The 17,603-nt window shown below is 39.4% G+C and overlaps 1 protein-coding gene across 1 annotated transcript in view; it reads right to left on the bottom strand.

Moving 5' to 3' along the window:
- Positions 1-368: 368 nt before the first annotated feature.
- The window catches only part of LOC111869038 (nonsense-mediated mRNA decay protein 2), a 229,274-nt gene continuing 212,039 nt past the window's right edge, over positions 369-17,603 (bottom strand). The window contains exon 4 of the mRNA XM_023860224.2: positions 369-2,182. Coding sequence (XP_023715992.2) covers positions 1,872-2,182 — 311 coding nt within the window. The 3' untranslated portion in view covers positions 369-1,871. The remainder of the gene's footprint in view (positions 2,183-17,603) is intronic.

The raw sequence follows: 17,603 nt of genomic DNA, 5'->3' as shown, positions 1-17,603 counted from the left end.
TGTCTCATACACTCTATAAGACCTGTAGGCACATCCAATTTGTCTTCTTTGATCTGATCACACTAATAACGCGCGGTGACAGGTCCTCGTGTTTTCATGTTCCTCCAGTAAAATTAAGAAAGTAAAAATATTAAAGGTATCCCTGTAACAGGCCGTGGAGGCTCATAAGATTGTGAGACGTCGAGGTTCCCACATTTTCTAGACAATCGGTTCATAGATGGCAGTAAGGTTGTCAGCCTTAACGCCGGCCGCCCTTTATCCCCAAAAACATTCCTGGTACTCATTTCTGTTAGAGGCTGTGTCGACCGCAGGGCCATATTGTGTCTAGAAGGATTAGGCAAATTGAAAAAAAAATCCAATAGCCTAATCGGGACTTGAACCCGGAACCTTCCGGCTTGTAGCATAGTGCCTCAACCAACTACTCTATCGCGTGCCCCCATGTTCCTCCAGTATCATTTAAATGTAGGATAGGTTTCAATATTAACCTGTAATTCACTCCGTTTTCGAAACGACTTCTCCCCAGTTAATGAGGAGTTCGATATTAAAGCTTCTTTTCTTATACTAACTTATTCTAAAGAACTGTATCCTTTCCATTAGTAACGTCTCTTCATTACTAATTACCATTTATAGCACAGTGTAAATGAATAGTACAAAATAGTAATTAGTATTGCACAGCGTAATTACTCTCATTCGTGAACGGATGTGTAACAGACACACAGACTTTAAGTGCAATGGTTTACTGCTTCTCTTGACCGCTTAGTAGTAATTTACGTTAATGAACAAACTAAATCCAAGACTTCTAAAAAATATTTACGTGAAACAACCTGTAAATATTAATACTTTTGTGATTTGCTGGTATAATGGGTTACGTTTGTGGACGTGACACACCAGTCAACAAGTATATATATTATTCGACGAATGTCCTACCGTCTCACACTTCATATACTCGACGTCTACCGCACGGTAACCCTGAGAATAATATTTCTCATTTAGCTTTGAGCTAAATTAGCCATTGTCTATCTACATATCCTGCATTCTCCTAATTGATATTACATTCGGCGAAAATAATACGAGTATAATCTGTCGGCTCCCAAACACAGGAAGGTGACTGAAGGGAAAAGAGAGGTGATGTAATTGCGGTGTCATCTGCAGCCAACAGAAGATAGAAGGTGAAAGTGGCCGTTTATTAATGGCTTTCGTTTAGTTCCCGAGATTAACAGCGTTAACTTTTCATTTCGCCTTTAACTGATTGCTTTTATAAACGAAATGCCATACGTTTCCTGTGAGGTATAAACTATGATTCTAAAATATAGTTAACGAGAAATCGTCTTGCAGAAGTTCAAGAGAATGCTTTCAGAATGCAGCAGATATTTCTGAATAGAAGAAGTTATAAATTTTAATATTAGGAAGGAGCACAGCCCACAAATTTAAGTATAAAAATATTAGTTATGAATTGGAATTGACCGGATATCTATTCTATGAGCAGCGAAAAGAAGAAGATAAAACTGATTTATATGGACGCGGTAGATGCCGAAGGTTTCTTAGTACCGACGATGCTGGTAACAGTGACATTTGTTATGGTATTACCAAAATCATGCCTCTTACATTCACAAATGATCTAGAACCGTTTAAATATATTTACTGCTTTTTAATGGGATCTTACTTCAGAGGAACATTAATACAATTCGACAGCGCCAATAAACACGTATATGAATAACAATTCTTCAGTATTCCAAGGAAATATCCAGACAGTAATTTGGGTTCCGACATTAGGTTATGTAAAAGTGTGGAAAATTTTCGATTCATGAAGTCATGAAATGGAGGCAAACCTTACACCTTATATCGGCAATAAAATGAATCACACGGTGATACTAGACATTTATGGGATCTTCAGAATGGGAAGACAACAGTAGATAATTAGCCAGAACCTGAGAGCAATCTATGGTGTTCCTTCGCGAAGACAAATGCGCAGTCAGTTCGCGCACAGCCGGATGTTCCGGTCCCAGCTGTTCCTCTTCCACGAGAAACCTCAGAGCCTCCTTGTGGCAGAATTCATAACCAGCCAACACCACTTCGCGATCATGGAAGGAATTATTCACTTCATTGTAATTATCATCATCATCGTCATCGTCGCCAGTATCAGTGTCATCGTCTTCCAAATCGCTGTCATTTGAGTGTGGTCCTGAAATAAAAATTAAATTACATAATTAAAAACAGGAATATTTTAAAATAATTCGTTATAAAGGATTTGAGTTTCTCATGGATGTGTTATGATGATTTCTGTCTTCTGGGATATAACGCCGTGCAGTCCATTGAACGTCAACCTACGTTTCGGAGGAATATATAGCCTTCATCTTCAGGGTCGAATAAACCAAACAAAATTCCAACACGAAGGTGGAACTGATGTGTTCTTCTGGAATTTCGGTTGATTTTCAACGAACTACACGGCTTTATATCCCAGAATACAGAACACTTCTTGCTTAGCGTAACCGTAATTATAATTGCTAAAGTTTCGTCTATGACACATCCCCTTTAAGCCGATGATATAGCGCCTTTAACCCGAATTGCTATTTTACTGTTTATTTATGCTCATTTGAAGTTGATCCAACTGCATTTTTTGTTTAATTCTGCCTGCCAATGGAAACTCAAATCGTTTTAAATAACTTAATGCATTAAACTTAAAATAATACGAGGCCTTCACGTACACCAAATGGAATGATGACACTGAAATTAGAAAAATCCATTAAATTACGTCTATGAAGATTTTACGGTAAATATCTATATTCGATTTTGGATTCAAAAGACACAACTTTAAATTCTTTTCAAACGAAATTATCAGTGACAGCAACTTTCATTACGTAGAGATGAGTCGAGGTCCTTCCTACATTTCATTTGTGTGCCCAAATATTTATTCATTAGAAATTCATTCCTGTTTTGAATCTCTCAGTTCATTTCACCTTCTGCGACTCCATACTAATGTGATATTCTTTGGATTATACGTTATTTCAATGCACATATTGAATTGATATGTTCTGGGGGACGGGTCACAGAAATCATTCAGTCTATAATCACATTCATTATCTAAAAGCAAACATTTATTCCAAAAACTATTTCACTTTCACTAATCACGTGTATTTCAGTTGTTCTAAAGCGTGACATCTTATCCAAGTGCGCAATTATGGTCAGCTGAAAATAAATGAGGCATTCACGTCTTGCTAATAAAGAGCCGGGATAGCTCAGTCGGTATTGCGACTGGCTACGGGCTGGACGACCGAGGTTTCGGAGTTCGTGTCTCGGAGGGGGCAAGAATTTTCACTTCTCCAGAGTCTCCAGAGCGGCTCTATGGCCCACCAAGCCTCCTCTCCAATGAGTACCGGGAGCTTTTACACCGAGGGTAAAGCGGCAGAGGCGTGAAGCTGACCACTCACCTCCAACTATCGCCGAGGTCCACAAAATATGGATCTATACATCCACTTCCCCATACGCCTACATGGAGTCGTGCTTAATTAGTTAAGCACAGGGACAACTTTATCTTACATCTTACTAATGGACAGTAAAATGGAAAATTCCCAGAAAATCAGAGGCCACGAGCCGAAAAAGGGAGTCAGGATTATAATAAACATTCTGTATATTCATTGCTTATTTGATTATCTGATTCACTGAATTTTATTTTGTTAATACAGTCTGCAAGGACGATTGGGAAATATACCTTGATCTTCATGATTTGAACTTATAAGGAACACGATTATAAGAAAATTTTCTGAAGATCTGTTGGAACGCTTTGATATCGTTATCGGAGTATCTTATTTGGATATGATCCAATTCCGGATAAAAATTTCACTAAATTCTAAAAGCTGGTTATATCAGCGTCTTCAGATAGACGAGAAGTTATTCTGCGAGGCCCGTAAGACAAAAATGGTTCCTAGTGATTACCCTCACAATTACATGCCTCTTGGCCGCGCCATAGCTCAAGCGGTTAGTCGCTGGCTTCCCACCGCGGCGGCCAGGGTTCGATCTCAGGTCTGTTCAAGTGGGATTTATGGTGGACAAAGTGGCGCTATGGTAGGTTTCCTCCGAGTATTTCGGTTTCCCCTGCCAATCTTCATTCCACCAATTGCTCCACAATCACCTTCACCTATCATCTGGGGCTGATACAATAGGCCAGAAGTGGCCCACCCCACTAGCAATAAAAAAATACATTTCTCTTCCATCCCAACGTATAATAAAAGGAAAGCAAGTTGGAAGGAACTTTTGCAGAAATAAATCTTGATTTAGAACTCTAAATAAATTATAAAATTAGTCTTAAAAATTATTTTTCCCTTTAGTTTGTCTATGTATCATAAAATGGCTGGGCCAGAAAGTAATTAAACTCGCAAAACATATGGAAATTTCTTGTGGGTAGATGCCTTAACATAATTGAAAGTCAGCTACTAAGAAAATGTGCATTTAAGAGCGCAATAAAACACGAATATAGCTACTTTGATGAACAAGTAGTTACACAAATGTTACCATCCAATTTTCAAACTATAAAAATAATAAAGTAATAGATACAGTGAAGAATGTTACCTTCAAGACATGATCTAAGAGGCAGCAACATATATGAATGAAAGATTGGCCACTTACCTGCCAGTCAAGGGAAAAGCTACTGGGGAGCTCCTTGCATCAATTTACTTCATAGACTGAAAGAAGAGTTTGCAGCAATGAAGGGAGGCTTGAAAGAAAGAGCAGACCATGCTGAAGAAATGAGCAGCCGGATTATACTATATCACCGTATACCGTACAAGTACAGGCAAATTACACGGTACACAAATTACGTTGGAGAAACGGTTCGTAATTTTTACCGCGTGACTGCGAGAGTCGGAGATGTTTTATGAAAGTGAAGACGGACGTCTTGAGTAAAATATATGAAGAAGGGTCAGAAATGGGGTATATTCAAGCTTTTAACCCTACACGAAATTAGAATTAAATATATGATAAAATTAATGTAATATAAAAATTTCTTAACTCTAAATGTTTCTGATGAAGCTGTATCATAGATACGCAATTCCAATACTTAGACAACATAATTTATACAGAGTGATTCTAAATTATTTTCAGTGTTTCCCTGACCTATAATTATCAAATTAGAAAGAATAAAATATAACTGCTAACGACATTTTAAAATGTAACTCAGAAAGTTTACTACAAGTAGAATCACGGTGAGGATTTTTTATGAATAACCCTCTAAACAGTGGATTGTTTATACCTAACTGCAAATAGTTGATTTTTGTGGGCTTCGAGAAAACGCTAAGGTAGGCCGCACACCGACATGCGTCTAGACATGTAACAGTCAAGACACGATGTCTTGGACTTGACGCAAAGAAAGGAGCACAGTTGAAACGAATGAGATTATGAAAACCGCCGTATATTGGTCTGAGTCATGACGCTGACATCGGCTTCATGCTGACGAATCAAGAATGAAGCAAGACTGCGTCTTTGTCTCATGTCTTGATGCTTGTATTGACGCAGTTGGTGTGCGACCGCCCTGCCAAGTGCTCGGTCTTCCCGCTATTTTTCGGTGCAGAACACTACCAGTCTCTGGGAACTGCTTTAACCAACGTCAAATGGCTTTAGCTGAAGGTGGATCTTTTCCATGTTGAGTTCTGTAACGACATTGCATTTTGACAACGGACTTGCTTTCGAAAAATTCAAGTACGCCATTTTGAGATATGACGTCATATTTTCTCCTATACATCAATGCAGCGAGTATAGCGTTGCCAAATAAAACGCGTGGAGTTACATTTTCATATTATATAATATCTTTTTTTTTCTATTTGAAAATTATAGGCCACGAAAACCCCGACAATAATTTAGAATAACATTGTGCGTCTACGTTTCACACGAAAAGCGTTATGTTTCGGAAACAGGATTCCTTTCCTTCTTCGTGCACAAATACATTGTTTTATCTATATAGCCTATATACAGTCAAAGGCATTAAAATTAACCATGTACGTATGTCTCTAGAACTAACATAAATTTTAGGGAGATCTGTGATAATTACATCTAATGGAAAATGCGAGTTTCTCAGTAAAGTGTTTGGCATTAATTATTTAAGGCAAAATTAATATGTAAATAAAACTACACAGTCACTTCACCGAGCAAACACTTTCATGAGAAGCTGACAGTCGCTCACTTGGCCAAGGAATTCAACGTCTTTTATGGAATCTGGATTTACCGCATATTATTGATCAGTGTGATGTATCTCGTGATCTTCCTCAGATTTCCCTTGCAAATAAGAAAATTGTAAATGAAGAAAGTTGTCTTCTGGGTTTAGGCACCGTGTGCCTAAACCCAGAAGACAACTTTCTTCATTGTCATCGCCGTGAAAACCTCAAAACTTACAAAGAAAATTGTAACTTCAAACATGTCAGAACAAATACCTTCCACGTTCCATTTTTTATTGCTAGTGAGGTGGGACTAAGGCCCTTGTACTGCGGCCACTTCTGGTCTATTGTACCAGCCCCAGGTGATAGGTGAGGGTGATTGTGGAGCAATTGGTGGAATGAAGATTGGCAGGGGAAACTGAAGTACTCGGAGGAAACCTAACCCAGCGCCACTTTGGCCATCACAAATCCCACTTGACCAGAACTGGGATCGAAACCGGGCCGCTGCGGTGGGAAGCCAGCAACTAACCGCTTGAGCTATGGCGCGGCCCTCCTTTTAATTAATCACTCCGAATCTATTGTAATCCAGGCTGTATCCTATGTACAAAAGTAAAGAAAACGTCGTTAATTAAACCAAAAATCAATTAATTGTAAGTTAGTTTGGGGGCTATTTTTACTACTTTAAGTAAGCTGGAAGCACCGAGTTGTTCCTTCTTTTAAGAATAATTTATCGGCACCTTATCACAAAGGACATTGACCATTCAAAATAGATATAAAACAGAATTCCATTTAAAAGTTGTTAGTGACAAGGATGTTCCTCTTTGAAATCTTCATGGTTAAAATATTTTTTTTTTTTCATTTGAAGTAACTTATAAAAAAAAAACACATATCTGAAACGGCTGCTCAAAAAGAAAACTTTTTCTTTTGTAAGAATCGATAAGACACTTCGAGAGGCTCTTACGGAAAGGGGATTCCGAACATTTAAGGTTGAGACCAATAAGATTAGAGCACCAAATTAGACAGAGAAACATCGAAGGGTTTAAACAAAATATCTTAAACATTCCGTTTTAATGATGAACACATTAGCGTACATAACTTCCCCTTTTTTACGTGTAATGTCTATACAATAACAAAGCGGCATTTGGGTCCTCTACTCAAAGAAGAAAACAGGAAACTTTCCTTTTGATCATTTGACGTGAATACATGAGAAAATACCGCCCTTCTTCTGTTCCCATTTTTATCTGTCAAGGGATTGCGCTAATTTCATCTTGTCCCCCAATTCGTTTGTTTTTCCAAAGAGAAGTGTGCTGGTTATTTTCTTTCTCTTTCATTTACCCTCACCCATTAGGTCACCGCGTCTCTTCAAGTCCTTAATTATAAAAGAATCAAGGGTTTCTAAGTAATTACGAAATAAGAAGGTCAAGAGAGAGGAATGTCCTTTATGAACGTTCATGGCCAGCGCCAACACGAGTAGTAGCGGAGTTAATATTGCGGAACTGTGGATAAAAGGATTTTGGATGGCATATAATTTTCAAATGTAATCAAACCTTTAATAAGTGAAATGGTTATTAAGGAAATATAATCACAGTAATGACGTCAATAAATAATTGTACTATATTTTATCTTTTCTTTCATTTTTACGCACCTTGTAATTTGATTAAATTGTGGCTAATTTCTTTATCACGTGATCCTCACATATATATTGCAAAGTTACAAAACTAATATAAATTCCGTACCGAAGTCGTCAAGAAGCGTAACAACTACACACAAGACAATGCTGCAGCAAATTCCGAAGAAGATCTCGAAGTGTTTACGTAGCTGAACAAAAGTACAGATGCGGGAAGGGTTAGTCACGAGATTCAATAGATTTGTCGATATGCTCAAAGCGTTTCTAGGCAACGGCTCGGTAAACATGTTCCAATATGCAAGAATGGAAGATGTGTCTTAGTGGACGAATGTTACAGCTGGTTGCTGGGCAACAGTAAGTGTGCCAATAAAATAGCTAGCTAGAATCACGTGACTTGTATTTTCTGTGTTGTCCGTGCGGAGTCTATATAACGAAGACCTGTTGTAACTTAGATTAGTGCAGAGTGCAGAGTACGGTGTAACGCAGTTAAGAGTCCAGGAGAGTTTTTGAGTTCCGAGGTTTAAGAGTGACTGAACTAGAAATGGCAAGAAGACTTCATAGCGATTTGAAGTGGGAGTTTCTGTGTTGAGATCCGTTGCCAGGAGACGACTAGTGAAGAATGGGAATCCTAGGGCGTGTGCTACGGTTAGCTGGAAATTGTGTAAAGCAAATATAACGCTGTATTGATAAAATTAAGAGAAATTTAACCGAAATGCTAATAAAGTCAATCATCCGGACTAGAACCCGTTATTTTAGTCACGCGTACCACCCTACATGTGACAGCATTATGTTACGTGAAACAGTGAAATATACTGTTATGTTTACACCTAAACAAGACAATTGTATACGTGTCACATTTTTATGCTACGATGACGCGGTAGGTGGGACGCAGAAGGAAATATCCTGAAATAACAGAAGTGAGAGAGATAGCAAGCCATGACATCGCCATCGGTGTCCAAAGTCCTAAACGTGATCAAAATTTTTGGTATCAGAATTTTACTTAAGAGCGTAAGTATTCGCATATGAGATACTCTCAGGCTCTGTAACCTCATATAATAAAGAATATAGTTTATAATTAAGTCTTAATCTTGTAGAGCAATCAGATAAAATACATCGCGCTGCTGATTCAACACATTAAAAATATGGTTGATTAATCCTTCTGAAACCAGAATTTTAATTTATATGTCTTGAGCACACCAAAAATTCTGTAGCATTTCTGAGTTTCGAGTCCCGGTAGAGTCAAGAATTTTTCTCTTTTCCACGTCGTCCAGAACGGCTCTGGGGTCCACCCAGAATTTTATCCAATGGGTACCGGGGTCTCTTTTCCCGAGGTAAAAGCGGGGGGGGGGAGGTGAAGCTTACCACTCAACTACAACTACTGCTGAGGTCAGGATACTGTGGATCCATACATCCACTCACCTGTACGCCTTCATGACAGTGCTTAATTAATTATTAATGAAATACAAATAAGTTTTAGATCGTACTGGACTGCGAGGCAACACGTACAGTATTTCCATAGAAAAATGGAATGAATTTAAACAACGATAGTGTGAAAATGATGTAACATATGCTAGTAAGTGTGGAAATATTTTGTTTGCAACTCCGCATTCCTAGCACGAATGGGGGAGACTAGGAATGCGTATAGGATATTGGTGGGAAAGCCAGAAGGAAAGAGACCACAAGGAAGACCAATGCGTAGATGGGTGAACAATATTAGAATGGATCTTAGGGAGATAGGATGGGATGGTGTGGATTGGAGAGATCTGGCTCAGGATAGGGACCAGTGGAGGGCTCTTGTGAACACGGTAATGAACCTTCGGGTTCCATAAAATGCTGGGAAATTCTTGAGTAGCTGCAGAATTGGCGGTTCCTCCAGAAGGGCTCAGCTCCATGAGTAAGTAAGTAAGTAAGTAAGTACTCCAAGCGCCGCATATGCCCAACACTTCAATAACAACTTGTACATAGAGGCCGCCTTAAATGCAACAGTTCCTTACAAATCGATCGGCAGAAATATACCAATCGCATGACGGCCTAGAAGACCCGATTCAACCACTCCGGACTTTTCCTTCTGGCGGTATCTCAAGGACATTGTCTGCTCAGAAAAGAAATCCAAGGTCAGAATTACGTACGAGTTAGAATCCAAGCCGCTATTGGAAATCTTACATCCAAAATGCTTAAGAGGGTGTTGGGTGAAGGTGCATATATCAAAATTCATTAAGTTGTAGGATAATAATATGAAATATGTATGTTTTCTCATGTAATGAAAAATGTTTCGATAATTTATCTTCGCTAGTTTTGGTAGTGGGTCTGGAACGTGGTCCACTCAGCCTCGTGAGGATAGTAGAGCTATTTCAAGGCTCCGGTCTAGACAACCGAGATTAACGGCCGTGGGGATCCGTTGCGCTGACCACGCGACACTCTCTATCCGCAAAAGTTGGCACTAACTACGCCGACAAACGGCGGTTGCTCGGTCGGTATAGTTCGCTTGCGGACTATAGGCCACGGAGTTTTCTTTACAGTTTTTCTTTAATCAAAGTACCATATCTTACCGATCTTTTATGGAAAACCTGCACAGAGCGAATTTTAACTCACTTCGAAGGCGAGTGCTAGAAGACCCAGATAAAGTTTGTAAGATAACTTTAAGATAAAACTTAGGAACGAATATAGGAGAGGAAGGTGAAAGTATTGCCTCAACAGCGACTGCAATGCCTTCCTATATTACCAGTGTTGAACTTTCGGGGTGCTACCGGATACGTACTGAATAATTTAGGTAATATATGTAACTTATAAAATTGATGCCCTAATAATCCCTCTAGAATAAATGAATATTAAGACATATTACACGTAATTATAATATGAAGACCAATTCATGTAATTTCCGGATGAAATTACTATCCCTCGGTGATACTATTAAGTCTATACGTCAGATGTGCGTTCTGGACTCTATATTTGTTCACTGTTCAATATCCAACCGTCATATACAAGGCTAAATAGTTGAACGCAGCCTATTTTAAATTGGTTTTCACTTCATCAACACATAACAATGCTTCTCTTTGTAGCTATGGCTACAAGAATGAATGTAACTAATTGGATACATCAATTAGCACTCAATAGACGTCCATTGGTTTGACAGGCGATACTTACGTATCCAATTGAGCATGATTACAATGTAATTGTTGCTACGGTTACCCGGATATACTCTGCAGAATCGATAAAAGAAGTCGTTTATCTATTACGATAACTTAATGTGTTGCACGGTGTAACTAAGGGGAGAAATTTGTATTGTTCCCTGGACAAAACTGTTTAATGGTTGTTCCTCATCACATATTGTTACATTTATTGGATACTAATAGACTAATAGCAGGTACTCCCCTAAATGAAATCGCTTCCCTTATAATTCAAGCAATGTTCAATTTAATATAATTAAATGTAATTATCCGACTAAACACAATCAAATCCGTATTTTGTCTAAAGAAAAATGTGATTAAAACTTCAGACGAATTTTAGTTAACACGAAAAATAAAAGAAACGAAACGTATTTCTTTCTACAAGTACTGATTAGTACAAAAATATGTAACTAATCAAAGGCAAATCATTTGCACATAATGTACGAGATTCTGTTTTTTAAGTTACTGAAAGAGGGGGCAAGCGGTAGAGTAGTTGGTTGAGGCACTATGCTACTAGCCGGAAAGTCGCGGTTTGAGATCCAATGAGGTCATTGGATTTTTCAATTGACCTAATCCTTCCAGCCGCACTATGGCCCTGGGGTCGACTTAGCCTCTAACAGAAATGAGTACCAGGAATCTTCCTTGGGGGTAAAGGGAGGTCGGCGCGTATGGCTGACAATCTCACCGCCATCTGTGAACCGATTGTCTAGAGAAAATATGGGAACCTCGACGTCTCACATCCCTATGGGCCTTCACGGCCTGTTACAGGAATAGCTTTACGTTTTTAAGTTACTGAAAGATGTATCAATGTACGTGGATTAAATATATACACGTTCAGTGTCTTAACACCTAATCGACGGGCACGTGTCATGGTATCATGAACACCATGGAGATGAGTTCTTGACGCAAATAAAACTCAGACACAGGAAATTCTCAGAAATTTGCGGAACCAAAATATCCATTATCCTTATTCTAAGCCAGATGAATCAAGTTCACATCCCCGATCCTCTTCACTTTTATCTCCCATATTCATACATTCTTCCTATGGTCCATTTTCTCCAAATTTCCTAGCAAAATTGCGCACACACTCCTATTCCGTCCAATGCCTGCTACATGCTCTGTCCATGTTATCCTCCTGGACTTGATCTTTCTGTTGTTTGGCGAGAAGTGCAAGCTCTGAAGTCCCTCATTATAAAAATCATCATCATCATCATCATCCTCAATGAAAAAACAAAAATTTTCGAACCATAGCCTTCCTTAGAAGATTCTGCCAGACTTGTCAATTCGTGGGAATTGCAACATCCTGTTTTCACATTTTTGGATTTCGCAACAATCTTTTTTTTTTTTTTTCAGAGCAAGGTCGTCAGCCTTGCGTGCAACCCCCATCTGGAGGACCAGGTTTCTGTATTTATGTTACCCAGTTATAGGGTTACCCAATTGTATCACCAAGCACCGGGTTCCTTTTTCGCCACCGTTTATGACTCGCAGGGTTACGGTGGAACTATTATATTATATTATAAAACACAAATAGTTATATTACCCGTAAACTGTTTTTGGAAGAGCTTTTATCGATTAGATCATTAGGCATTAAGCTGTATACAACACTAGGATTAGTCGCAACATTCATAACATGAGGCCATTCCTCATTACTCTGACCTAGTGTAATCGAAGGGTCCTGCCACAGCCGTGGGGATTCGTTGCGCTGACCACGCGACACCCTCTATCCGCTAGTGTTGGTACTAACTGCGTCGACAAGCGGTTCTCGCTCGGTCGGTATAGTTCGCTTGCGGACTAAAACCACAGGGTTTTTTTTTTTTTCTTTGTAGTCCAACAGGATTTTTCAAAACTACGTGCTCCCTCGATCTTCAGGAACTAAGAATAAGCCAAGCAAGCAGAAGAATTGTTCACTCTGCTTGTTTCTTGCTTGGTTTACCTTGAAATCATGAAGACGAAGACATGACTTCCCCACGAAACGTGGGTAACCTTCTACCAGACTACATGGCGTCACATCCCATAACATAGTATTTACTGTTGTGAGAATTTCATCTCTTGCTTAATTGACTCGTTCCCGATGATGTCATTAGAATTTTCAATTTACCTAATCCTTCCAGCCGTACTATGGCCCTGGGGCCGACTCAGCCTCTAACTTAAATAAGTACCTAGAATCTCTCCGGGGGGTAAAGAGCGGGCGGCGCGTAAGGTTGACAACCTCACCGCCATTGTCTTAGAAAATGTGGGAGCCTCGACGTCTCAGAACCCTGTGGGCCGCCACGGCCTGGTACAGAGACGCTGTACCGCTTTCTTTTTACTTAATTGAATCGATTTCTCAGGATCAAATTGCGGTTCTCTGAAACCGATTCCTATAGCCCAATATTATCGCATGAACAATTAGAAATCTCAAGCGAGCTCACTCTATGATCTATTCCGAATAACTTAGATTTTACATTTAGATAAAAGTCACAAGAATTTTACCCCTGCAGCAGATATATATTTCCGACTGCAGGAGGTCTTTTGTGCTAGAGCTAGCTGTGGGTTTGTTAGAGAGCACGACAATTAGATCACGTGAATGGAAGCCAGCCTCCCCCACAGAAAATGTTTCTGTGTGCACATTCATGCAGCTTCTGACACCACAGTTTATGTCCCGGGAGGATGCGTCTGAAATGGTAATAACAGGTTTGCTATATGTGGGCCGCGAGCGATCCTTAAATAGGTCCATAACTTTCGGCTATGAGCAACGAGGATGCGAGAATTTTTTTTACACGAAGTTCATTTAGTATCTGAGAACAGTTCCAGAAACTGTCCGTAATTGAGGCTATAATTACAGAAAGGAACTGACAAGTTAGTAAAGCATTTTGCATATCCTGAAGGAGATCCTCGTTTTGTCTACTGACGTACACTTGTCTTTCCCGATTTATATTTTGCATGGTTTTCTTTAGCCCTTCTAAGGAAATGTCCGAATATTTTTTAATCCTCCTATCTTACGTACGAGATATCTCGCTCAGATATTCCGTATACTTCTTATGTGAAGACTTTTAATTACAAAACGGTAAAATACCCTCTATGCTTCAAGAATTGAGGACCACGCCATGAAGTCATTTGAGAGAGTGGAGGTATAGCTTAGAAATTCTTGATCTCGGTGATAGTTGGAGTTGAGTGGTTAGCATCACAACCCGACAGCTTTAACGCCAGGGAAATAGACCCCGGTGAGGTAAAGTTAGCCGATCATGGTGGCCGCGCTCTCTAAGACACGAAATGTCTTCGCTTGCTCGATCGATGTGGTCGTGGGTTCGAATCCCACTCAAGCATTTAGGTTCGTCTGCGTTTATTCTGTGTTTGTGTTGTCCTGTGTAGGTAGCGGTCTTGCAACGGGCGGATCCCCCGCCCAAGGAGCCGTACCGTCTGTGTAAAGAAAAGAATACGAAACTGAAATAGAGGCCAGGGCGCAACAGAATGTTGCAGTGCCACTGATGAATGGGTGAAGATACACGCAAAGTTATCCCTGTACTCAATGAATTAAGCAATAACCCACGAACACATATGGAAGAGTGGAGGTATAGCTCTTGACCTCGACACTAGACGGAGGTAAGTTCCGTTGCCATGCTCACGAGAGCCCTCCACTGGTCCCTATCCTTAGAAAGATCGATTGAGTCCACACCTTCCTACTCTATATCTCTAAGATCCGTTTTAATATTGTCCACCCACCCACGTCTTGTTCTTCCTAACGGTCTCCTTCCTTCTGGCGTTCCCACCAATATTCTGTATGCATTTCTCTTCTCCCTCATTCCTGCTACATGCCATACCCATCGCATCCTCCTTGACTTGATCATTATCCAATTATTATCTACTGTATTTATTTAATGACAAATATGTTGTAATTATAAGGCCGAAATTAAGTGTCTTTTCCAGTTATCTTATTCCAATAATAGGTTTGACCTTCACTGCTTTCAAAATTTCTTCCATCTTCCTTTTACTCGTAATCCTCGTAACTCGCAAACCTTTCTATTATTGCGCTTCTACCTTGTATCTACTTGTGTATATCCAGAGAAGAACTTGAAGATCCTCAGTTTTCCTCCTCTTCTCTTATTCTCCTTTCTCTGTCGGTCCTTGTGCCATTATAGTATTTTGCTACTGCTTTAACTGACGTGTATACCCATCGCTAGACACCGACTCGGTCAATATATTCCCCCGCAAGCAAACGCGATCAACAACAGGATGCCTATTCCTAGGCAACGGTGCAGTACGTAAACACCCCTCATTAAAAACAGAAAGTGTTTTATGTGGGGTCCGTGCAAAGTGGCTATAAGGAAGTGATCGACAGAACAGAATGGAGTAGTAGAGTCGGAAGTGAAGAGTCGAATTTCGGGACACCAGCCTGGCGGGATATGAGTTTGGAATTGAACTGAGACAAGTCTTCGTAATTTACAGCTGCAGAATAATGGCAAGAAATGAATTAGGCTATAGAAAGAAGGCTTCACGTGAGATTTGAAGTGACAGTGAGACTGCTGTAACTCCGTTGCCAGGTTACGACTAGTGAAGGTTGAGAACCTTAGTGCTTGTGTAAGGGTGAACTGTAACGTGTGTAGAATAGCGATAGAGCTGTATTGCCTGTAGTCTCGAGTTGTGAATGCATAAAGTTGAATAAATCAATCTTCCAATCCAAAACCCCGTCTTATAAGTCATCCCTACACGTGAAAATTATTTGAAATATGCGCCCCTAGTTATTGTTTTGAACGTTGCAATTACGTACGTGTCCTAGTGACAGCACCTAACTCTCTGGAACGGATTATCTTTCAATTTGACTTGGGAGAATTTCTGTACGAAATATTGGGAAATTCGTATTTTCAGGGACAAAACTGACACATTAAATTGTCCCTGTGCTTAATTGATTAACCATCACTCTGTGAAGACGTATGGGAGAGTGGAGGTATTACTCCATCATTCTTCACCTCTGAATTTGATAGAGGTGGGTGGTCATCTTCACGGACCTGCCGCTTTAACTCCGAGGAAACGACTCCCAATACCGATCATGTAGAAGGCAGGGTGTGCCCCATAGCCGGTATGGATGTTACGCAGAAGAGGAAATTTCTTTCCACTTTCGGGAATCAACCTTCATTCTTCGGTCATCCAGCTCATAGCCTAATCGCTATACCGACTGAGATACATATATTCAGAAATAATAAAATTCAATTTGCATAAAGCCATATATCATAAAACCTTATTCAAATCTTGGTTCAATTTGATATATTACATATCAAATTAATCGGCCTTTTTTATTTTTAGCCATACTGGTAGATAAGGATAACTGTTTTATATAAATCCACATAATATCAGATATCTTTTGTAGACTTCCTTATGTGATCCTTAAATTGTAAGGGATCCTACCCGTATTTTGTATTTCGTATTTTTTTTTTGTCCTTTTGGGGGATGTAAGAGAAGGTTCCTTGTAACTTCTGCAATTACTCTGAAAGTAAAATTAAACTACAAAAGAAACCATTGGGAATTCTATGTAATACACCATTCCAATGTTGTTAATCATAAAAGAAAGAATTGTATTATGTAAATTGAAATGCCTGCCTGACCTTGTTAATCTTTATCTTTTTATTTTCCAAATCTCCCTCCTCATATGATCTCATCTGGAATTCGATTATTTAAATTTTTATACTTGTTATCATGATATTTCTATAGAATATCTGCAACATTTGAAACACTGTGAAACAATGCGTGATTAATTACAAACTGAAGGCCACCATTAGGCTTGGCAGACAGAAATGGAAACGGCAGGTTTGCTGACGACTTGTGCTCAAACATTATGAATTGCAGGTTTACGTGAGATATTTGCATCCTCAACCTGGGTCATAAAAACTATTATAGAACTAAGATATCAAATTTGTTGTGTTTACAAGGCCTTCGTCTCGCATCCAGCAATGTCTCCGTGTAAAATAGGAAGTTACTTATCTCCACCTCCCCCTCACTTCATCGCCGCTTACGTGTACTTTGTTTTCATCAAACTCTGTAAGATGAAGTTTATAACAACAAGAGAAAATCCTAGTTTAACAGCCTGGAAAATTATCTGTAGCATTAAAAAATAAAAAAAGAACTGTCTTCTTCAATGGAGCGCATCGCTGGACTTTGTCTTTTTAGAGAATAGACAGTTGTGGTTTTAGAACCGTACCGCCATCATCAAGTGGGAGGTTGTGGAACTAAAAAGAATGAGAAACAAAATGTGATGATAATTAAAAAACAAGGTAGCCCAATCAAAATTATTACATTTTAAATAAGTTACTTTCAAATTTCCGCTAAACGAAAAGTTGGAAAATCCTAGTAGAGACAAAGTAACGTGAGGATCCAGGAATTTACATAACGAGGATCTTCATTTGTACTATTTATTCAACTGTTTCGGATAGGAGACACCCTATGACATCACCCGATTCAAAATTAGCTCTGAAACTATGAATCTTAGTAATCTCTTCCACGCTTTACAGTTCACTAGAGCACTGGGTCTAGTTTTCTCTGTATATTACAAGACGGTTCCTGGTAACGGCTCCAACAAAGGCTATTTTTTCTGCCTCCGGCTTAAGTATCTCTTCACAGACTACCTTTCAGAACTGACCTTGCTCCTTCCTTATTACATCTCGACACGAGTCACATAGAAAACAGAGCTCTTAT

Source organism: Cryptotermes secundus, unplaced genomic scaffold (assembly GCF_002891405.2).
Source record: "Cryptotermes secundus unplaced genomic scaffold, Csec_1.0 scaffold70, whole genome shotgun sequence".
In the NCBI taxonomy this organism is placed as follows: Eukaryota; Metazoa; Arthropoda; class Insecta; order Blattodea; family Kalotermitidae; genus Cryptotermes; species Cryptotermes secundus.
The sequence above is the reverse complement of the archived record's forward strand: the minus strand, read 5'-3'. Positions and strand labels throughout refer to the sequence as shown.